A 17,132-nucleotide genomic window follows, 5' to 3' on the forward strand; every position below is an offset into this window, starting at 1 on the left:
CAACTATAAAATCTTATTTATAGGTTCATTTGGCTATCTTCTCTTGTCACGCTTGAGCCATCCTACTCTTCTCTGCGCTGGCTTTTAAAAAATCAAAATAGGAAATAGATTCGGAGTTGAACTCTTACTTGGACTGTTGAATCGTTTGGGCCTTTGCTTCCTCCTCTTCCACCCAAAGTATTTTTTTGTCTTTCTCTCCCCTGAACTTTACTTGTAAGTAGTTTTCTCCTTATGAGTTTGAAGACTTGTTTGGACCATTTCAAGCGACACGGAAGATCTACGAAAGTCATTGAGATCCCCCTCCATTTAATTCGCTTCGTTCTGGAGAGTTGGTTCATTTCATTGCAGCTCTTTAATCATAGGATTTTTTTTCGATGGGCTAGTCTTCATCCACTGTATAATCGGGCGAAGACTATCCAATACGCAACAGTCTACTCTTACAGGAACTCAACAGTTAAGACTCTGCGTTCAGCTATCAACTAAAACGTGAAAATGGAGTAACGTACACAAATAAAGTAGAGCAAAGAACTCACTCACCTTCCCCGTTGTTCCTGTTAACTTGCGAAATACTGAAATTGTTTTTCTTTTTTTTCTTAATGGAGAATCCACTTCCCATGGTGACATACTTTAACCGGCTCGCAGGAGTCACTCGCTACGCGTCCGTCTCATGGTCACCTTCGCTAAACTCGAATAATCCTTAACGTCCACCTAACGCACATGACCTTTTCAAGATTTGCCAAAAGGTCAGCAGGAGCAACTGGGAACGCACTAGCAGCGAGAAGTGTGGCTGTTCGGTGTGCGGCAGGGAAGGTAGAGGCACAGCATCCCCTACACGGTCGTATGGCGGGAAGATTCGCAGACTGTAGGCCGCAGGTCCATCCCACCAACTGTCACGCAATCACACACCGCTATGACCTGCCAGCCTGAGATATAGCGGCGAAAGACGCGTGCGCACTGCTGCAGGATATCCGGTTTGCCGATAAATGCGAGACACGCTAGTGGGAGCAGGCGGTGGCTGCACGAGGGCCACAAGTTCTCCGTTTCTCTATTAAATATGACGTGTGGCCAAGTCGCAGTAACCCCTGCAGTATCCCGACCCTACGTTCAAACCCCGGCTTCGTGCCCGACTGTGGCACCGTCTGTTGTGTCCGATGAGGCCCTCTAACCTTGTAACTGACGGAGCAGAGGGCGGATGAACACCGAGTGTCACGAAACGGCATTCCACCAAGATAACCGCCAAGGTCACTGTCTGTTCCTGGAGACTCATGGCGTTGTGCGTGTGTTTTTCCAAGTTTTTTTTTTTTTTTTTTGTCTTTCAGCTTTAATGTTCTTGGTTATTAACGTTTTATTAGAGAGAGAGAAAGAGAATGAGAGACAATGGTCGCTGATGTTATTCAGGTAGGCGTAACCTGTAGGAAAGATCTGTGAAGAATCTATCACGTGATTTCTTATCCATGCATGCAATGCATCGCCTGTTTCTTACTACAACGTCTATTTGAGAGTCAGTGCTGTGGCATTTTCTCTTACCCAATCCCATAATCCAAAATTGTTCTTTGGCATTACGTTCGGACCACCCCAATCAGGAAGTACTCCAGAAATTTTCAAGAGGGAAGTGCGTAATGATGGTATGCGCGGATGTGGTTATTTTTCGATTGAAAATAACATTGAAATTTATTGTTTACTCGGATCTGAACCCGATTTTATTCTGTCGCGAAAAGTAAACTAACATAATCGAGAACGGATCTACCGAGTAGTCGATAAAGGGGTTCCAAGGTCGCGGAGGCCCCAGAATAATGCAATTACTATTAGTTAGGGCTTCCGCAACCTTATTTTTAGGACCTCTGAAAGTATGTGTGGCATGACCTCAGTCTGCTTAAATCCGACATTGAGCAGAGTTGGAACTAGGTTTCAAAAAATACAAGAAAATTCAAATTGTGTGATATTTTAATTGTACTTATTTTGACATTTTGCCCTTTTTAACTATTGTTTATCCTGTTTTAGATATTGAAGGAACTCTACATGTAAAAGAGAAATTCATTGAATCTGCAACTCTGCCTCGATTAATTCTCTGTGACTTCTGTTTCTGACATCTGTCCAATTCAATTTCATTAACGAAAACACCCTTTCTACAACAGCATTTGAGCCAGGAACACTTAACAAATGATCTACTGATATTGGGTACATTTTCTTTAGGAACTTTGGAAAAAAAAATCAAGCCACTTGTGCGCATCACTTCCTGTACACTTAACACTTTCCAGCAACTTCAACCGATTCTCACAAAAGTCTTCATACAACTCGTCCAGATTTACACATCCTTGGAGTTGAAAAATATCAATTGCCGTTTCGAAATCTTGATATTTAATTTCTTCTGTTTCCAGAGAAAAGTTTATTAACTTAGAACACTTATTTTTCTCACTGAAGTCAGTTTTTTTTTCAGGTATTGCAATAGATTTGAATAAAAATCACAACATTCTTCAACAATCTTTTTCTGTTTGTACTGGGCAACTTTTTAAAAAAATATTTGCGGAATTTCCGAAGTATAGATCGTGGATTATTTGATTTATTTTATTTCTGATTTGTATGAATTGATTTGTATGAATATGATTTGTCATTGATTTGTATGAATCCATAATACTCAAGAATTTCAGTATTACCTCTAGCAATTCTCCAACGTTAACAAAAAAATTAAAAAGCCACTCGCAGTTTTATTTCTGAATCTGTATCCTCGCTTTGAAATAATTTGGAGTAAAATTTGGGGCAACCATCAATATTTTGGAAATAGCTCTTTAATAGCGGGCCAGTTTTGAAGTAATCTTTTGACAGCTGGTGTTAAGGACAACCATCTCGTTGGTAGCTGGTGTACCAATTCAGACCAGTCCAGCTCCGCACAGTCAAAAAATGATTCGAAGTTTTTCCTTCTTTTAGCTGGTACAGAAAAAAATGTACGTTTTCAGTACAATGTTTTCTGTATTGACTTCAAAAAAGAAAGAAACGGGAAAAACGTATTTTTAACTTATTTTTTAATGTGTACAAAACATAGCATATAAGTTCATTAGGTGATGGTTGTTTGAGAACTGTAGCAGGGCGTAGGTTTCTTCAATAACCATTCTTCTGCAACCTGTGGAAAGACATTGATCTTTGCAAATTCTTGAAGATCAATGTCCATGTCCTTGGCAAATTTGACTGTGTTAGCTGGGAAATGTTGCCCAAACAGATGAAGGGTGGGACGTATCTGCGCTTTCTGTTGGTCTTAGGTGCTCGATAAGTCTGTGGATGTCTGGAGCATCAAGTCTTCTCTTATAAGGTTAGCAAGGGTGGCGAGCATATAACTGAATCTCACTACGAAGTTGACGCAATATGCAGATTGTAATTTAGCCGCCTTTGTAGAGGTCACTGGCATGGCTATACAAAATAATTCAGTCCAATAACCTCACTCTGTGGAATACCAGCCATGCCATCCGCCTACGTTTGTTTCTTCTCTGGGTCAATCTTATATTGACATTACCCTTTCAAACTCTACTCTTGGTTATGGCATTTCCAACTGTCTTAGCCATACTAAGCAACAATCCTAGGGTAATCAGGTGCTGTTTTGACTTCTCGCGGTTTAAGACAAAACACATTGATTGGAATATCTTTGGTGTAAAGGTTCGTGAGCTTATTTCAGAAGAAATAATTGTCCAACTTGGCTCGCTTCCTGCTGATATGCAGGTTTCTAGGGTTCAAGAGATTCTAATTACTGTCTGTGAGTCCACTCTAAAAAAGAAAAAAAACGAAAAATGAATAGTGTTTCATGGTGTACCCCAAATCTCACAATTCTCAGAAGAAACTTACAAAAATCTCGTCGTAATTTTCAGAGGGCAAAGAGAGCTAACAGGCCCAGAGATGAGATTGACAGACTTGGTGAGTTGTATAAATCCAATAGAAGGAGTTATTTCAATACCATTTTCCAAGAGAAGAAACTTGCCTGGGCAAGGTTTGTCCAGCATAACATAAATGAAGATCCGCGGGGATTGCCCTACAAACTTGTTACTAATAAGGTTCATCCCGGTGATGATCTTTCTTCTATTATTGTAAATGGTAATGAAACCCTGGACTGGAGTTTGTCAATTAATGCCATCTTGGACGTCTTGCTCCATGAGGACACTGCCTCCTGTGAAAACACCATCCAAACTACAATAAGATTAGATCATTTATCATACCAAGGGCCCCGAACCGAAGCTCCCTTTACGGATACTGAGCTATAATCTGCTATCTCAACCTTAAGGGATGGTAAATGTCCTGGACAGGATTTTCTTGAGGTTTCTGTACTTAAATATTTTGGAAAAATTGCCCATTAATTATATTAAATCTATTGAATGCTTGTCTGTCTTCGGTATTATTCCCGCTGGCTTGGAACCAGGCTAGGCTTAAACTTCTGCTTAAGTCCTTTGACAAACCCTCCAATTATCCGGCCTCTTACAGGCCCATTGCACTGTTGCCCATCCTTGGCAAAGTCTTGGAAAAATTAATTGTTTCTCGTCTTCTAAATTACTATTTAGACACACTTCAATTTGGCTTTACACGTGGAAGGTCTTCTGTTGATGCTATTTTTCAGGTTTTGAGTTCTGTTCAAAATTCTAATTCTAAATATGTCCTCGGTCTCTTTGTTGATTTCAAAGGGGCATTCGACACTGTTTGGTGGCCGAGTGTCGTGGCGAGGTCCAGAGAGGCCGGGGTCTCTGCTCCTATTTACCGTCTCCTTTCGAATTACTTTGATTCTAGCAGCATCACAGTTTACCCAGGATTCTGCTCTGTCTCCAGATCTGTTTCTAGGGGCTGCCCTCAGGGCTCTGTTCTTGGCCCTGTGTGCTGGAACGTGGTCCTTGATGGGTGGCTCTCGGTTGATCGAGACAACATCCTTCAGACAGCTTACGCAGACGACCTTGCTATTCTGATTTTTGGTAATTTCCGCCGAGAGTTAGTGCAGAGCAAATGAAGTTCTCGAGGACTTGAATATCTGGTGTCAAACACATAAACTTCAAATCTCGACTAATAAAACAAAACAAATGTTGCTAAAGGGTTCTCTTGATGTGAATAGACCACCTGTTATTAAGTTGAATGGAGAAATGATTAGGAGTACTCGGCAGCATAAATACTTAGGAATTTGTTTTGATGACCGTTTTAATTTTAATTATCATGCAAAATAAAAGCTATAAAATCATTAAAATTACCAAGAGTACTTTTGGTGTAAAGAAATCTATTAAATTGTACTACTATTGTATATTTATACCAATTGTGTGTTATGCGGCTGGGGCCTGGGAATATAGAATTGGTAATTCCCTTGTTCAAAAATATCTTACTCAAGCACAAATATTTTTTTCTTCTCGCTGTAAGCAGAGCTTGTCGAACTGTCTCTACAGCTGCTCTCCAGGTCCTCAATCATCGATTGCCAATCCAATATGAAGTAACGTTACACTATATTTTATATTGTAGAAGAAAAAATGTTCCTGCGGTTGTAAATGGTTTTACTTATAATACTGACTTACATGAAAATGTAGACATTAAAAGAATGAGAAATAAATGTTGTAGAGCGTGGCAAAATACTTGGTCTGCTTCTGCCTTGGGTAGGGAGACCTTTAGGTTTTTTCCCGAGATTTCTGACTATGATAAGAAAATGGACTGGTTCAATCCTGGCTTATATGTTACGTTTCTATATACCGGCCATGGCAGTCTTAACTCTAAATTGTTCTCATTGGGATTAAGTAACACTCCTCTCTGCAGTTGTGGTGCTCAAGAAACTGTTGAGCACCTCGTCTTTCATTGTCCTACGTATGATGATTTAAGACTGGACTTTCAACTTCTCATAAATGTATTCGATTGCTCTGAACTGCCAAGGTTAGTTAACTGTCCCAAGTATTATGCTGCCTTCTCCACCTATGAGGAGAAAAGGTTTAAACGGAGGAAAAGAATTCTTACTTCTGAGGTTCAGTAAAATACTAACTTAATGTGAATCGATAGTAAAATACCGCCGTCTGTCGGTTAGTTGGATAGATTTAACTTTAGATGGAAGGGTTTAGGGCCTTTTTTATTGTTTTGGAAACCAGAAATTGTAACCATCTTTTGAAGTATAAATCTTTGTAACAATCAGCTGGTTGTTGGGGACTGATAACCTTGGCTTGTTGTAGAATGTTTTCGTTTTTGGATTCTCTTACCTGATGTACTGATCAGTCTGCTGGACTCCAAAGTCCAGTGTTTATTCTGCATCATTATCATTGTAAGTAGCCTTTATGTATCATCATCATCATTGTCTGTAGTTGCTTTAAATTGTACACGATGTACACTGTTACCTTTTAGCGGCGGATAGGGGGAACCCTGGAGCCCGCAAAACTTTAATAAAATACTTTGAATACACAAAATAATCATAAATTATGATTTATCATTTGATGTGAAGAAATCAATTCCTTAATATCGCGCGTGTCGAATAAGAAAATTTATTTAATAATATTAAATACTAAATTAATTTAATTTAATTTAATTTTAATAGGAAAAACGAATATTTATTCAGACTGTTATGCATCAGGCGACACAATTTTAACGATAATTCTGTGCGCTGCCTACTTGTATTGGCATGGGCGTTCTTAGGGTATGTGGCGTACCCCTTAAATTTTCTTCATATGCGTACGTAAGTTTTAGGTTTTCAGGCCCCTTGAACGTTAGCGCCCGAGTGCAGTGCACACCTGGCACCTTCGGGGCGGCTCGCTCCTGTATATTTGCATGTTTGTTGGACTACTGCTCCATAATACATATGGAACTTGATTTTAATTCTGAACTTTATGCAAAATAAGTTTTTTTTTTTTTAAACTGCAATATCTTTTGGGCGTGAAATATCTTCTTGCTAGTTCACGTATCTTGGGATTTTGTATGTATTCGAAGAATGGTTTGTGTTAAATATGAAAGGAAATTTTATGAATAATGAAGGAAACCATCCTGCTGGGATGAGGGAGAGAAGGAGGGAGGGGGAAGTTAGTTATTGAGCTGGGAGAAAGGTATTCCTCTTGGTCTTCCCTGTCCACGGAGGATGGTTAATTTTATAATCAGGCAGTGCCTTGAAGTGTGGCAATTCGGGGACTTTTTTTTTTTGAGACGTGGCACGAGAGTAACGGGTGCTTTGTACTCTTATCGCGGCATCTGTGTGACGGAAGGTGGAACATGCGATCTCGACGTTCGCTGCTAACAAGGTGACTGTCGGAGTGAAGAGGTCATTAGAAGCGACAGGGATGATGATGCGGCCACGTGCACGGGGAGTGCCTTGGCGGATCGTCGAGTGGTCCTGACTTCAGGCGGCAGAAAAGAAACAGCGGCACTCATTGTTTCGGCCGACCTGCCGGCACTCGGCAAAGAGTGCGGGTGTCATCGGCGTAGAATACTGTAGCGAAGTCATGTCTACAGTGGCAAAGTAACCATGGTGATCAACAGACAATGCGTTTGTAAAGGACACTCGACTCCCTCTCTCTTTGCGTGCAATTCTTGAACGGAGATCGCACGTTCAACGCTCTTGCACGTCTACAGGCTGTGCATAATATGCGCTTGGACATTTCGGAAAGCAAATCGAGGCGCGGGGGGGGGGGGGTGAACCCAATACGGTTCCCTTATTCTAATAATGCTCATTTCATTTTTTTCATGCGCAGATGTTTTCAGTAGTGATCGATTGTTTGCTGAAAGTATTTCGACAAAGAAAAGAAACCATTTCCCTGGAGTTGAACGGTGCTTTAGCCACGGACCCAACTACCTGAACCCCACTATAAAGAACAGATAAACAATTGCAAACCTCCTTGACCTTCTGTAGAATCAAACATACCCTAAACAGCTGAGGACGATATAGGCCTTCTTGTCCTTGACACGCATCAGCATACGTTAAATGCTCCAACATCCCCTACTTATAATTTTTGAGAACAACTTCAGAATTACAGGCCCAACATAGTCAAGCTTTTGAGAGAACTACAGACTGGAAGACATTCTCGCGATGAATAACAACACTTGTTTCAAATACGCCGTAAACACAGGTATTCCCCAAGGAGGTGTTCTGTCTGCATCCCTTTTTGCTGCAGCCCTTAACCCCTTCATGTCGCTGCATAAGAATCTTATTTTCTATGCAGACGACCTTAAGATGTTCGTCGCCTCACAAGAGAGCAAAAAAGGGTCCCTTACTTATCTTAAAGCTTGCCACACGCGAGATTTGCGGAGCTTATAGCATGCCCTTTGGAGTGCAAAGCAAGAACTTAGTGGTGTTTGTCATCCAAGTCTTCTGACTCAATATCTCCCTCCACTGGACTCAGTGTCCTTAGCATAGATGCTGAGTCTTTTGGTGGCTAAGCAGGACGCTCGGAAAAGCCATTTACAATTCTGAAGAAGCTTTTTCTGGCCACCTTTAACTTGGACTTCCCTTGAGGTTAATCAGGAACATCATCATCACGCTGGCGAAATTACATCAAGGATAAATGCACGAAACCTTTTCGGAATGATTTCTCTTCCTCGAAGGCAAAATATTGCACGTGGAGCAGAAGTGAGGCCACTAAACTCCAACTTTGACCAGCTTAGAAACCTCCAAAGGATGATCCATCCAATACAGTAAATCTCTTGGATCGCCTTGGCAGAAATAATAGCAACAGTGTGCCAATAAGACGTAAAGAACTCAATTTTTCTTCTTCAAACGTGTTAGCTGATGTGCTTGTTTTACGTACATCAGCGACTTGGGCCAAATTGCGTCGTGTATATTATGTGTGTAAATTGCGTGTATTCTGTGGTCAATTTTCCGTTTGCTGGACGAAAAACACGAGTTTCAAAATGAAAAATCCGTGCTAACCTCGTCTGAAACCAACTTTTTGAAATGGCCCATAAAAATCCTCGCTTCATTGACGGGAATCGAACTCGAGTCTTTTTCACTCGTGGGGAGGACGGCGATTCTTCCAACTCAGCTACCCGCAAGAGCAAGCTGATGTGCCCAGACTGTGGCACCCGAGAACCTAGTTGCAATCGTGTGATGTCACACATCTTGCAAAGTTTATGACTCTGAGGAATAAATAATTTGGTATCTGTTTATTACCAGATCATTTATTGGTACTTTTACGACCGTGATATTGTGTGTAGAGAAAGGCTTTTGTTCGAATATCGGCAAGACAGAACGTGAACTCTTGCATAAGACGACGGTCTTATGCAAGAGTTCACAGTCCACCAGATACTCGAGTTTTCATCCATCAAAACAGACAAACCGTACAAAGAATACACGCAATTCATGGATGTGCGTAAAAATGATAAAGGTACAAAAACAGCATGGCATATGAGGGCGAGTCAGTTAAGGTGAATTTCAATGTAGAATAAAAACATTTTATTCCAGAAACGCGTGAGTGCACTGTTTCAATTCAGTGCACTAATAATCGCTTTAATAACTCCAGTGATTGCCATCCTTTCTGAACCCATCAGAAAAAAATGTCTGGGGACAGATGGGGCAATTATGCATCGCATTTTGAATTTCTGCATCCAAGCAGATCTCAGTTGTGTGGGGAGGTTAAGTTACATGTTTTCCTCAAGATTATTCGGTAAGTATGCTTTTATATGTGCGCCCCCATCTCGAAACATGAATGGTGGATTCATTATGTTCAGCATTATTCTTGATGTGCATCTTTAACGTGTCCCAAACGTCAAAGAATGAGAAAGATCAGAGCTGTACGGTGAATGTGATGATGGCGTCAAATTTCAATTCCAGTGTTGTTCGGAATGAACACTGGGGCGAGGGCGAGGAGCCCGTGTTGTTTTTCTGCAGCACTGAAAATGGTGGCCAGTATTTATTTTATAACAGATTTTTTCCAAACTAATCCGTGACTTCTGAATTGGATTATGAGCATATTGAACACGTCACAGCTTCAAGCAATCTTCCAGGCGAATGTTCTTGCTGCTGCACTTGAGCCAGTCCCGAAGGTACTGTACTGCTAGGTGTGCCACCGTGCAGGGACCACAAAAGTCAATTAACCTAACGGTTAGTATCGAATGGTTGTTAGGGCACGGGGAGTGGAGCGTGGAGTTCAAGGATCTCGCGAGGTTTCCACATTGGTAGTAACGTCTTTGACTTCGGCGATCATGTCTAAACAGTCCACGCAACTTTTACCTCTCTTTGGTGGGAAACAGCCATTACCATACTGTGCACGCATTCTGCTTCCAGTTTCGCTTCGTTGAATTCTCCAGACTTGAATGTTCATCAACAGCGACTTTTTCACTACTCCTACCTTTAACTACGAAGGTCATTTCAAATGGTTGTGACTTCTTGAAGTCCGAAGTAGGCGCTTGGGTAGTTTGGCCTTTGAGACGGCCCTGTTCCAGTGAAGGAACGTTTCCTATCCTTTATATTGTGTAGCAACTCAGAAGCGATTTCCTTGCTCGGAGGGTTGTGATACTTGTCATGAACAAGCCATAAAGACACCTTTCAATAGCACAGGTGGTTAATTATTGTATTCCATCTTCTTTCACTAATTTCAAGCCGACAGAGTGTAGTCTGAAGTGACTACACTCGGTATGTGACAAGTCGACCACGTCGGATGATCTCATCCACAGTTCGTGCATTGTCATATGTTACTGCTGAGATTGGCAGTAACATTCCGAGTTTGCGAATATTCCCTACTTCTTTCTATGCTTTTAAAGCGCTCAGTTCTTTCTTTACTGCGAGGGTGGCTAGATTAAAAGAAGTGGATTGGTTACCCTGGTGGAATGGAACAGTATAAATATTCTGTTTTATTTTATCACTATTTTGTTCTTTATTATTATTGTTGTGTATACATAGTGGGGCAATTGAAAAACGAGATTGATGCTAGAAAAAAAAAAAAAAAAAACCCATCACGATTGCATAACCTTGGTTTATTCAAAGTAACTTCCTCCCGCGTACACGCGCTGCAAGCAACGATCACGAAGCGATTGGAACGACGGGTGGAAGGTACTGTTCAATCTTCTCTCACAGCTCTTTGAATGGTGTTGACAGGGCCGGCGGAACACGGTAAGCAGTGCATAGGGGTGTCAACCTGGGGAATGTGAAAACTCCCGGAACAGTGTATGGCTTGGTGTGGTGTCGTGTAAGAGGAACCAACTGCCGTCTTCTCTGTACTGAGGCCGGAAACGACGGATTCTCTTCGACGTAGTGCGAGTTCAGCTCACACTACGTTCTGAAATGTTGGCAATTTCCACTAAACTTTACTGCGGAGCTCGAGGAACAATCGCTCTTTCATTTCATGTTTACTTCTAGTAGATGGAAGCACCAGCACTCGTCCCATAACATCAGGCTTTCTCCAACTATGCACTGGCCCTGTTCACAAGACGGAGAGCTCTTATTGCAGCGAACAGCAACCAACCACTGACACAATAAGGAAACGAACAAATCTCGAAGGCAATCGTCCCACAGAAGACGCCTGGAACCCAATGGCCTCTGATGATCAAGGCACCAAACCCTGAAGTGGACCTAAAGTCGAATCAATGAGAAATGACTCTAAAAACAACAGTGACGCAAATATCACATGGATGGGAAATGACCCAAGAAAGACCCCACAAACTCCGAAAAGCAAACCTGGACCTTTTGACTGTAAAGACTGCAGAACGGGCGGGAACCATCCCATGAACGATCACGCTCCGGTCCGATCTCTGCTGGGAACGGACTAGGACCACCAGCAGCTCCGCTGCCAAATGCTACATGGCGATCTGAATGGGGTACCCTAGCCCTATTCATCTTTAATTCCCTATCCCCCGGCAGGAGGGAGAGGGGATAGATGCTCTGTTTCCACCAGAACCCACTCCTAGTCACAGAAATCCCAGGAAAGTAAGTGGCGGGACCTGCCAGAGTATAATTAGTCTCTTGGTACACCCGGCCGGCGTCCCCGTCGCTAGGTATGGTAACGCCGGGTCCCACTGGGGGCCCGGCGGCCAACAGGCCGGATGAACAATGGGCACAAGAAACTACATACCACATGACCCATACATTATTTTTAAACCTCTGCCATAGACAGGGTACTTTCACTCGATACATAGAACATACGCGGAGATGGGAGAAATCCCCGGAGCCGTCAGACCCTCAACATACCTATACCAGAACCCACTGCCTGACGATATCAACAACAAAGACGTCCTCCATCCTGCTAAAAGGCAAGCTTGATATACGTAGACCGCCACAAATAAAGGTGGGACCTACCACAATAAAATTAGTGACCCAGTTAAAATATTTAGGGGTTATACTGGATGGTAATCTTACCTTTAAACACCATCTAACTTATATCAGAGCCAAAATTAAAAGATACTCTGGATTGGTGGCTAGGATCGCCAGGCGGGACTGGGGGTTAAACCAACGCACCCTGTCATTGTTTTATAAAAACAACCTTTCTACCCATCATCACTTACGCCTCAGCAATATGGTTTCCCAAAACAGCAACTGTAGTAAACCGACGCATCCTTGATGCAACTCAAAGAACCATCCTACTGACAGTTACACGTGCTTGTAGGACAACCAGTACCCACGCACTGCAGGTCTTGGCCGGGGCTCTCCTCTTTGACTTAGAGATCACGCGCAGGGGAATGAACTACCACATAGAGAAAGGAATACCATGGCTATACTGTGGACGTTAATGCACCACAAAAAAATGAAAAGACAAGACTGCAAAAACACCTGATGCAAGTTTGGCAGGAGCGCTGGGCCAACTCAAATAAGGGAAATATCACCAGGAAATTCATTGCGAACATCGACAGGATGTATCCCAGTCCCCCAACTTGGTTTCAACCTGGCTTATACACCACGTATTTATTGACTGGTCACGGGGCCTTTAAAGCCAAACTGACAGCGCTGAGGATTGAGGAGGATCCGAGCTGTGCCTGTGGGGAGCTTGAGTACTGGGAGCACATTATGTACGATTGCACACATATGAGGTCCATTAGAGGAATATAGGGAGCTAAAGGGATATGCCCAGAAACTAATTGCTAGGCGTAAAACACTGATAGCCATCAACAGAAGAAATAGATAAAAAAAAAAAAAAAAAAAAAAAGCACAGAGCACGCGTGGAGAGGACTCAAGGAGAACCTCCCTCAGGAACCTGCTCACTACTAATAATCTAATACCTAGCGAACGGAAGAATAACCCAGCGGAGATGCGGATCTTCTCATGATGAACAGAACCGCAACCATTGATATCGGACTGACAACGAACCTGACCGGTGTTCAAAGCTGAGGAGGACAAACCTGGATACTAAAACCGATGACAGAGAAGATCTCCAAGTTTGCCGCCTTTACGGAGCCATATTGGCTCAAGGCTCTGCACTTTCTTGTGCAGTGCAACCCTTTTTTCTCATACACCCGGCAAGGGGGGGAGGTGACTGCTCGCTGTCTCCTCTTTTCCCTGCCACACCATTCCTTCCCTCTGGTGGGACACGGCCATGCCTCACTGAATAATTGGGGGTCACCTACCCTATCGACCCTCTTCTTCCTATTTCACCCTCCCAGCACTTTCTCTTGCACAGTGTATAGCCCTACACGTCCAAATTTAAAATACACCAAAAGAAATTTCGCCCAACCTTTTAGACACTTCAGAAACAGGCCTTCAGCGTTAAACCCCATATTAGCGCTTTAATGTAACTGAACAATGTAATGAACTTTAATGTAACTAAAATCAACCGCGCTCGTTCCAATTTTATTTTAGGTCCTAGCCACTAAAATCCCAGGACTTGCCAGAGTACAATTGACACCCGGCTAGCATCCACGTGGCGAGGTATGGGCAACGTCGTGTCCCATTAGGGGCCTGGCGGCCAATAAGCCGGATAAACAATGGGCACAACATATAACACTACTCATGACCCACACACTTCTAAATCTCTGGCTTTGACAGGGTATTGTCACCGATACATAGAACATTCGCGGAGATGGGAGAAATCCCAGGAGCCGCTAGACCCTCAATATTCCTCATACCCTCCCCTGCCGACCCATCTCTTCGCCTGGGTACTTTCATAAAGGGATTAATGAGTGGTGTATACAAGAGGTGCTTATCCACGAACAATGCGAATTCACTTTATTCATTGAATTACCCTGATATACTTGGTAATATTTCTTTAATACTGTACTTATTATTCACGTTATTATTCGCGCTTACCCTTATTACGTAGTATACAATGTCCTTTATGGAACATAATTTTTGTTGTGGCGAAATAATTCATCTGGAATTTTCTTCAGCACTTTGATACTCCCAGAACAATCCTTGCACTTCATGAATGGAACCCGTCGCTGTGTATTAACGTTAAACAACAAATTACGTCCAGTTCTCAAATAAACGTAATGAATTTGGACATCTCAGCTGCACAAAAGCGATCGAGGTTTATTTAGTGGAGTACAAATGCATGTTTGCCATCAAGCAAAGGAAAGCAGTTGTGTTTTTTTATGAATTATAATTCATTTTGATCTCCAATTTATGTCCTCAGATGGCGCATTGATGTCTTAGAAGCTGGTTGACTGTTGTTTATGGACACATCAAAATGTCGAGTGGCATTCAATTTTGAACTTAACATGACACTTAAGCTCGGTGACGAAGTGTCTCTGCTTAAGAACTGTCTCATAGGACGAACAAAACATCCCTTATACATCTATAGCGTCTAGTGAACCACTGTCATTAATTACTGTCAACATTAATACGTTATTAGCAATTTGTAGCATTTTAACTGGTCATTTAATAGTAATTAAGTCTGATTTATATTAGATAAGCACCGAGGCAGCTAAGGCGTAGAGGGGTTAGTATGTCACATCTAAAAATTGTTTGTATTAATTACGGTCGGTATGTCTATTTGCTGGATGAAAATTCCCGATTTTGCGGAGGAAACTTCGTCTCAGACTGAATAATTCGGTCAGGTGTGAAAAAAGTCCATAACTTTTTTTTTCCCTGCCTAGAGAGGGGGGAAGGACGGATTCACAGTCACTGTGCTAACCGAGAGGGTCGTACTTAGTAATTATATTATAGGTGCACGAGACTTTTCGATCATTATCTGATGGTGGCACGCATTCTCGTAGCTGCGCGTTTTCTTGGCAGAATAGCGCTTCTCGATGCATTACATACGCATGAATGCCTCTGAAGATTACTCGAGGAAAGAAAAACGTTTTCTATACAGCCTGACAGTGAGGATGTCCTTTTCTAACTCGGAGATTTCGCAGATTTGCCTTCTGCTTCAACGTCAGGAGATTACCATCTTACGTGATTGGGTAAAGGCATTTTCGGTATTCTTGGGGAAAAGGGCTTCTGGCTAGAAATAAGCCGTCCTTTAAGAAAGCTGGTTATCTGACAGCGCGGAAATCTTATTCGATGGGCCAGGTTTCTTCGCAGAAGCGAAACCTCTAGTCCCTCTCCATATTTTCAGGAAATCTCTCAAAACAGGCGAACTATGCTTCCTCGTGTAGCACGATGACACTTTTGAGATAGAACTGTACATCGATGAAAATCAATTCCTCCACCCGCCTCGCAAGTTCTTCCCCTTGCGTCTTCTTTACATTCGGAAGGGTTTCTTTGCCGGACTGAGAGATACGTGACGAACGGCGTGTTGCTAAAGGATGCAGAAAAACAATTTTAGGAAAGTGTTCGCCGCGCATCTAGTTACAATGCTGTGGTTCCTAACACCGAAGGAGAACCGTTGGATATGAATATCACTAAACCGTAGTAGCTCGACATAGAAAAGAAAGAAAAAGGATAATACAGAAATCCTTAAAAGGAATTCGAAACCTAAATTCCTCGTGTAAGATGGAGACTTTTTCAACTTGGACTAATGAAGAGAAATTGAATCCAGCAGGTGTTGGGAGTGGGAAAGTAGAAGGATGGATATCCACTTTGCTACTTGTGAAGGTCCCTTGTGGTAATTGAGTGACATCTCTCATAGTTCTGTGGCAGCTTAACTCTGATGACCAATCCCGTTCCAGAACTGATGACCAATCACACTCCAGAACTGACGCACTGAAAGCAACCGGCATTTCGTGGCCCATGTTGTTAGGAGTGGAAAAAAGGCTCTGCGTGTGCTACAGTGGAATGCGATTTAACTTTTTCAGGGGGAAGCGAGATATTTGAGAAAAAAATAAAATAGTTATCACCAAAATATGATTGTGCAGTGCACAAAGTGCAATAAAGCAGATTAAGCAGACTTTAAGTGGAATTCGAACAGTATTGACATGAGTACTCTAATTACAGTATCAAACAGAACATAGAGGACAAATTGTAAGATGTTTCTGGCTATTTCTTATGAAGTGAATCTCGAAAGATAGTACGACATTATATGAATTTAAGCACCATATTTCGTGGATTTTGTGATAAGCTCGTCAGTTAAAGCAAAGGAAATAGTGTGTACAAGATAGAAACATATAGTAGTACATAACTTTTATTTCTTAAAATAAAAAGGTGAGGTCTGTAATCTGACTAAACGAGGCAGCTTTCTCTCTTTCCTGTTCAATAATTCTCGCAGTACTGACATTATTAATCTTGAAAGAACTCAGAAATCTGCGGGTTGATGTAAACCTAGCAGCTGCTACTCCAAATGTGGGTACTGGGGAATCCCCTAAGTCATTTTTCTCTCTGTGACATCCATTTTATATTCTCTTGCGCTGCATTACATATTTCTTCAGCGCTTTATAAGATGTCAAAGTGTCGTTAGGACATTCCCACAATTTATAAAGTCATTGAAGTTGCATTTGTGATCTGACTTGGTCTTCTTCATCTTGCAATCCTTACTCGTGAACTGCAGAGGGGAACTTAAGCTTTTAGAAACACGCGATAATTACTTCCATAATGTTCTTGCGATGTCTAGTTGCTGGAAATATCGAACTTCTATTCTGCTTTTACTCGCCCAAGACAGCTAGTCTTCTGTGACGCTGCTTCTGGCACTTTAAGCTGTGGATGACGCTCGGGTCTAACAGGCTTTAGCTTTTTATTGCAATTTGCAGGAAGGAGGATTACCTTTATATTTCTTGGAAATTTTCTGAACAGCAACAGACTGTAAAGAAAGTACACTCCATCGACAGAAAAAAAAGCAGTACTTCTCTAACAGCAGTTCCCATTTTTGTTACAAATCCTCTGAAGAAGTGAAAGAAAATCTGTAGTTAACCACGTTTTT

At 42.0% G+C, this 17,132-nt stretch overlaps 1 protein-coding gene across 2 annotated transcripts in view; it reads right to left on the reverse strand.

Annotated features, from left to right (window-relative positions):
- Positions 1–1,127, reverse strand: part of LOC150087391 (serine/threonine-protein kinase 32B) — a 61,216-nt gene extending 60,089 nt beyond the window's left edge. For both annotated transcript variants that reach the window (XM_090371166.1, XM_090371165.1), the window contains exon 1: positions 538–1,127. In XM_090371166.1, coding sequence (XP_090227292.1) covers positions 538–616 — 79 coding nt within the window. In that variant the 5' untranslated portion in view covers positions 617–1,127. The remainder of the gene's footprint in view (positions 1–537) is intronic.
- Positions 1,128–17,132: the final 16,005 nt, after the last annotated feature.

This window comes from Mastigoproctus giganteus, chromosome 4, assembly GCF_048544385.1.
Source record: "Mastigoproctus giganteus isolate SK-2022 chromosome 4, ASM4854438v1, whole genome shotgun sequence".
Taxonomy (NCBI): domain Eukaryota; kingdom Metazoa; phylum Arthropoda; class Arachnida; order Uropygi; family Thelyphonidae; genus Mastigoproctus; species Mastigoproctus giganteus.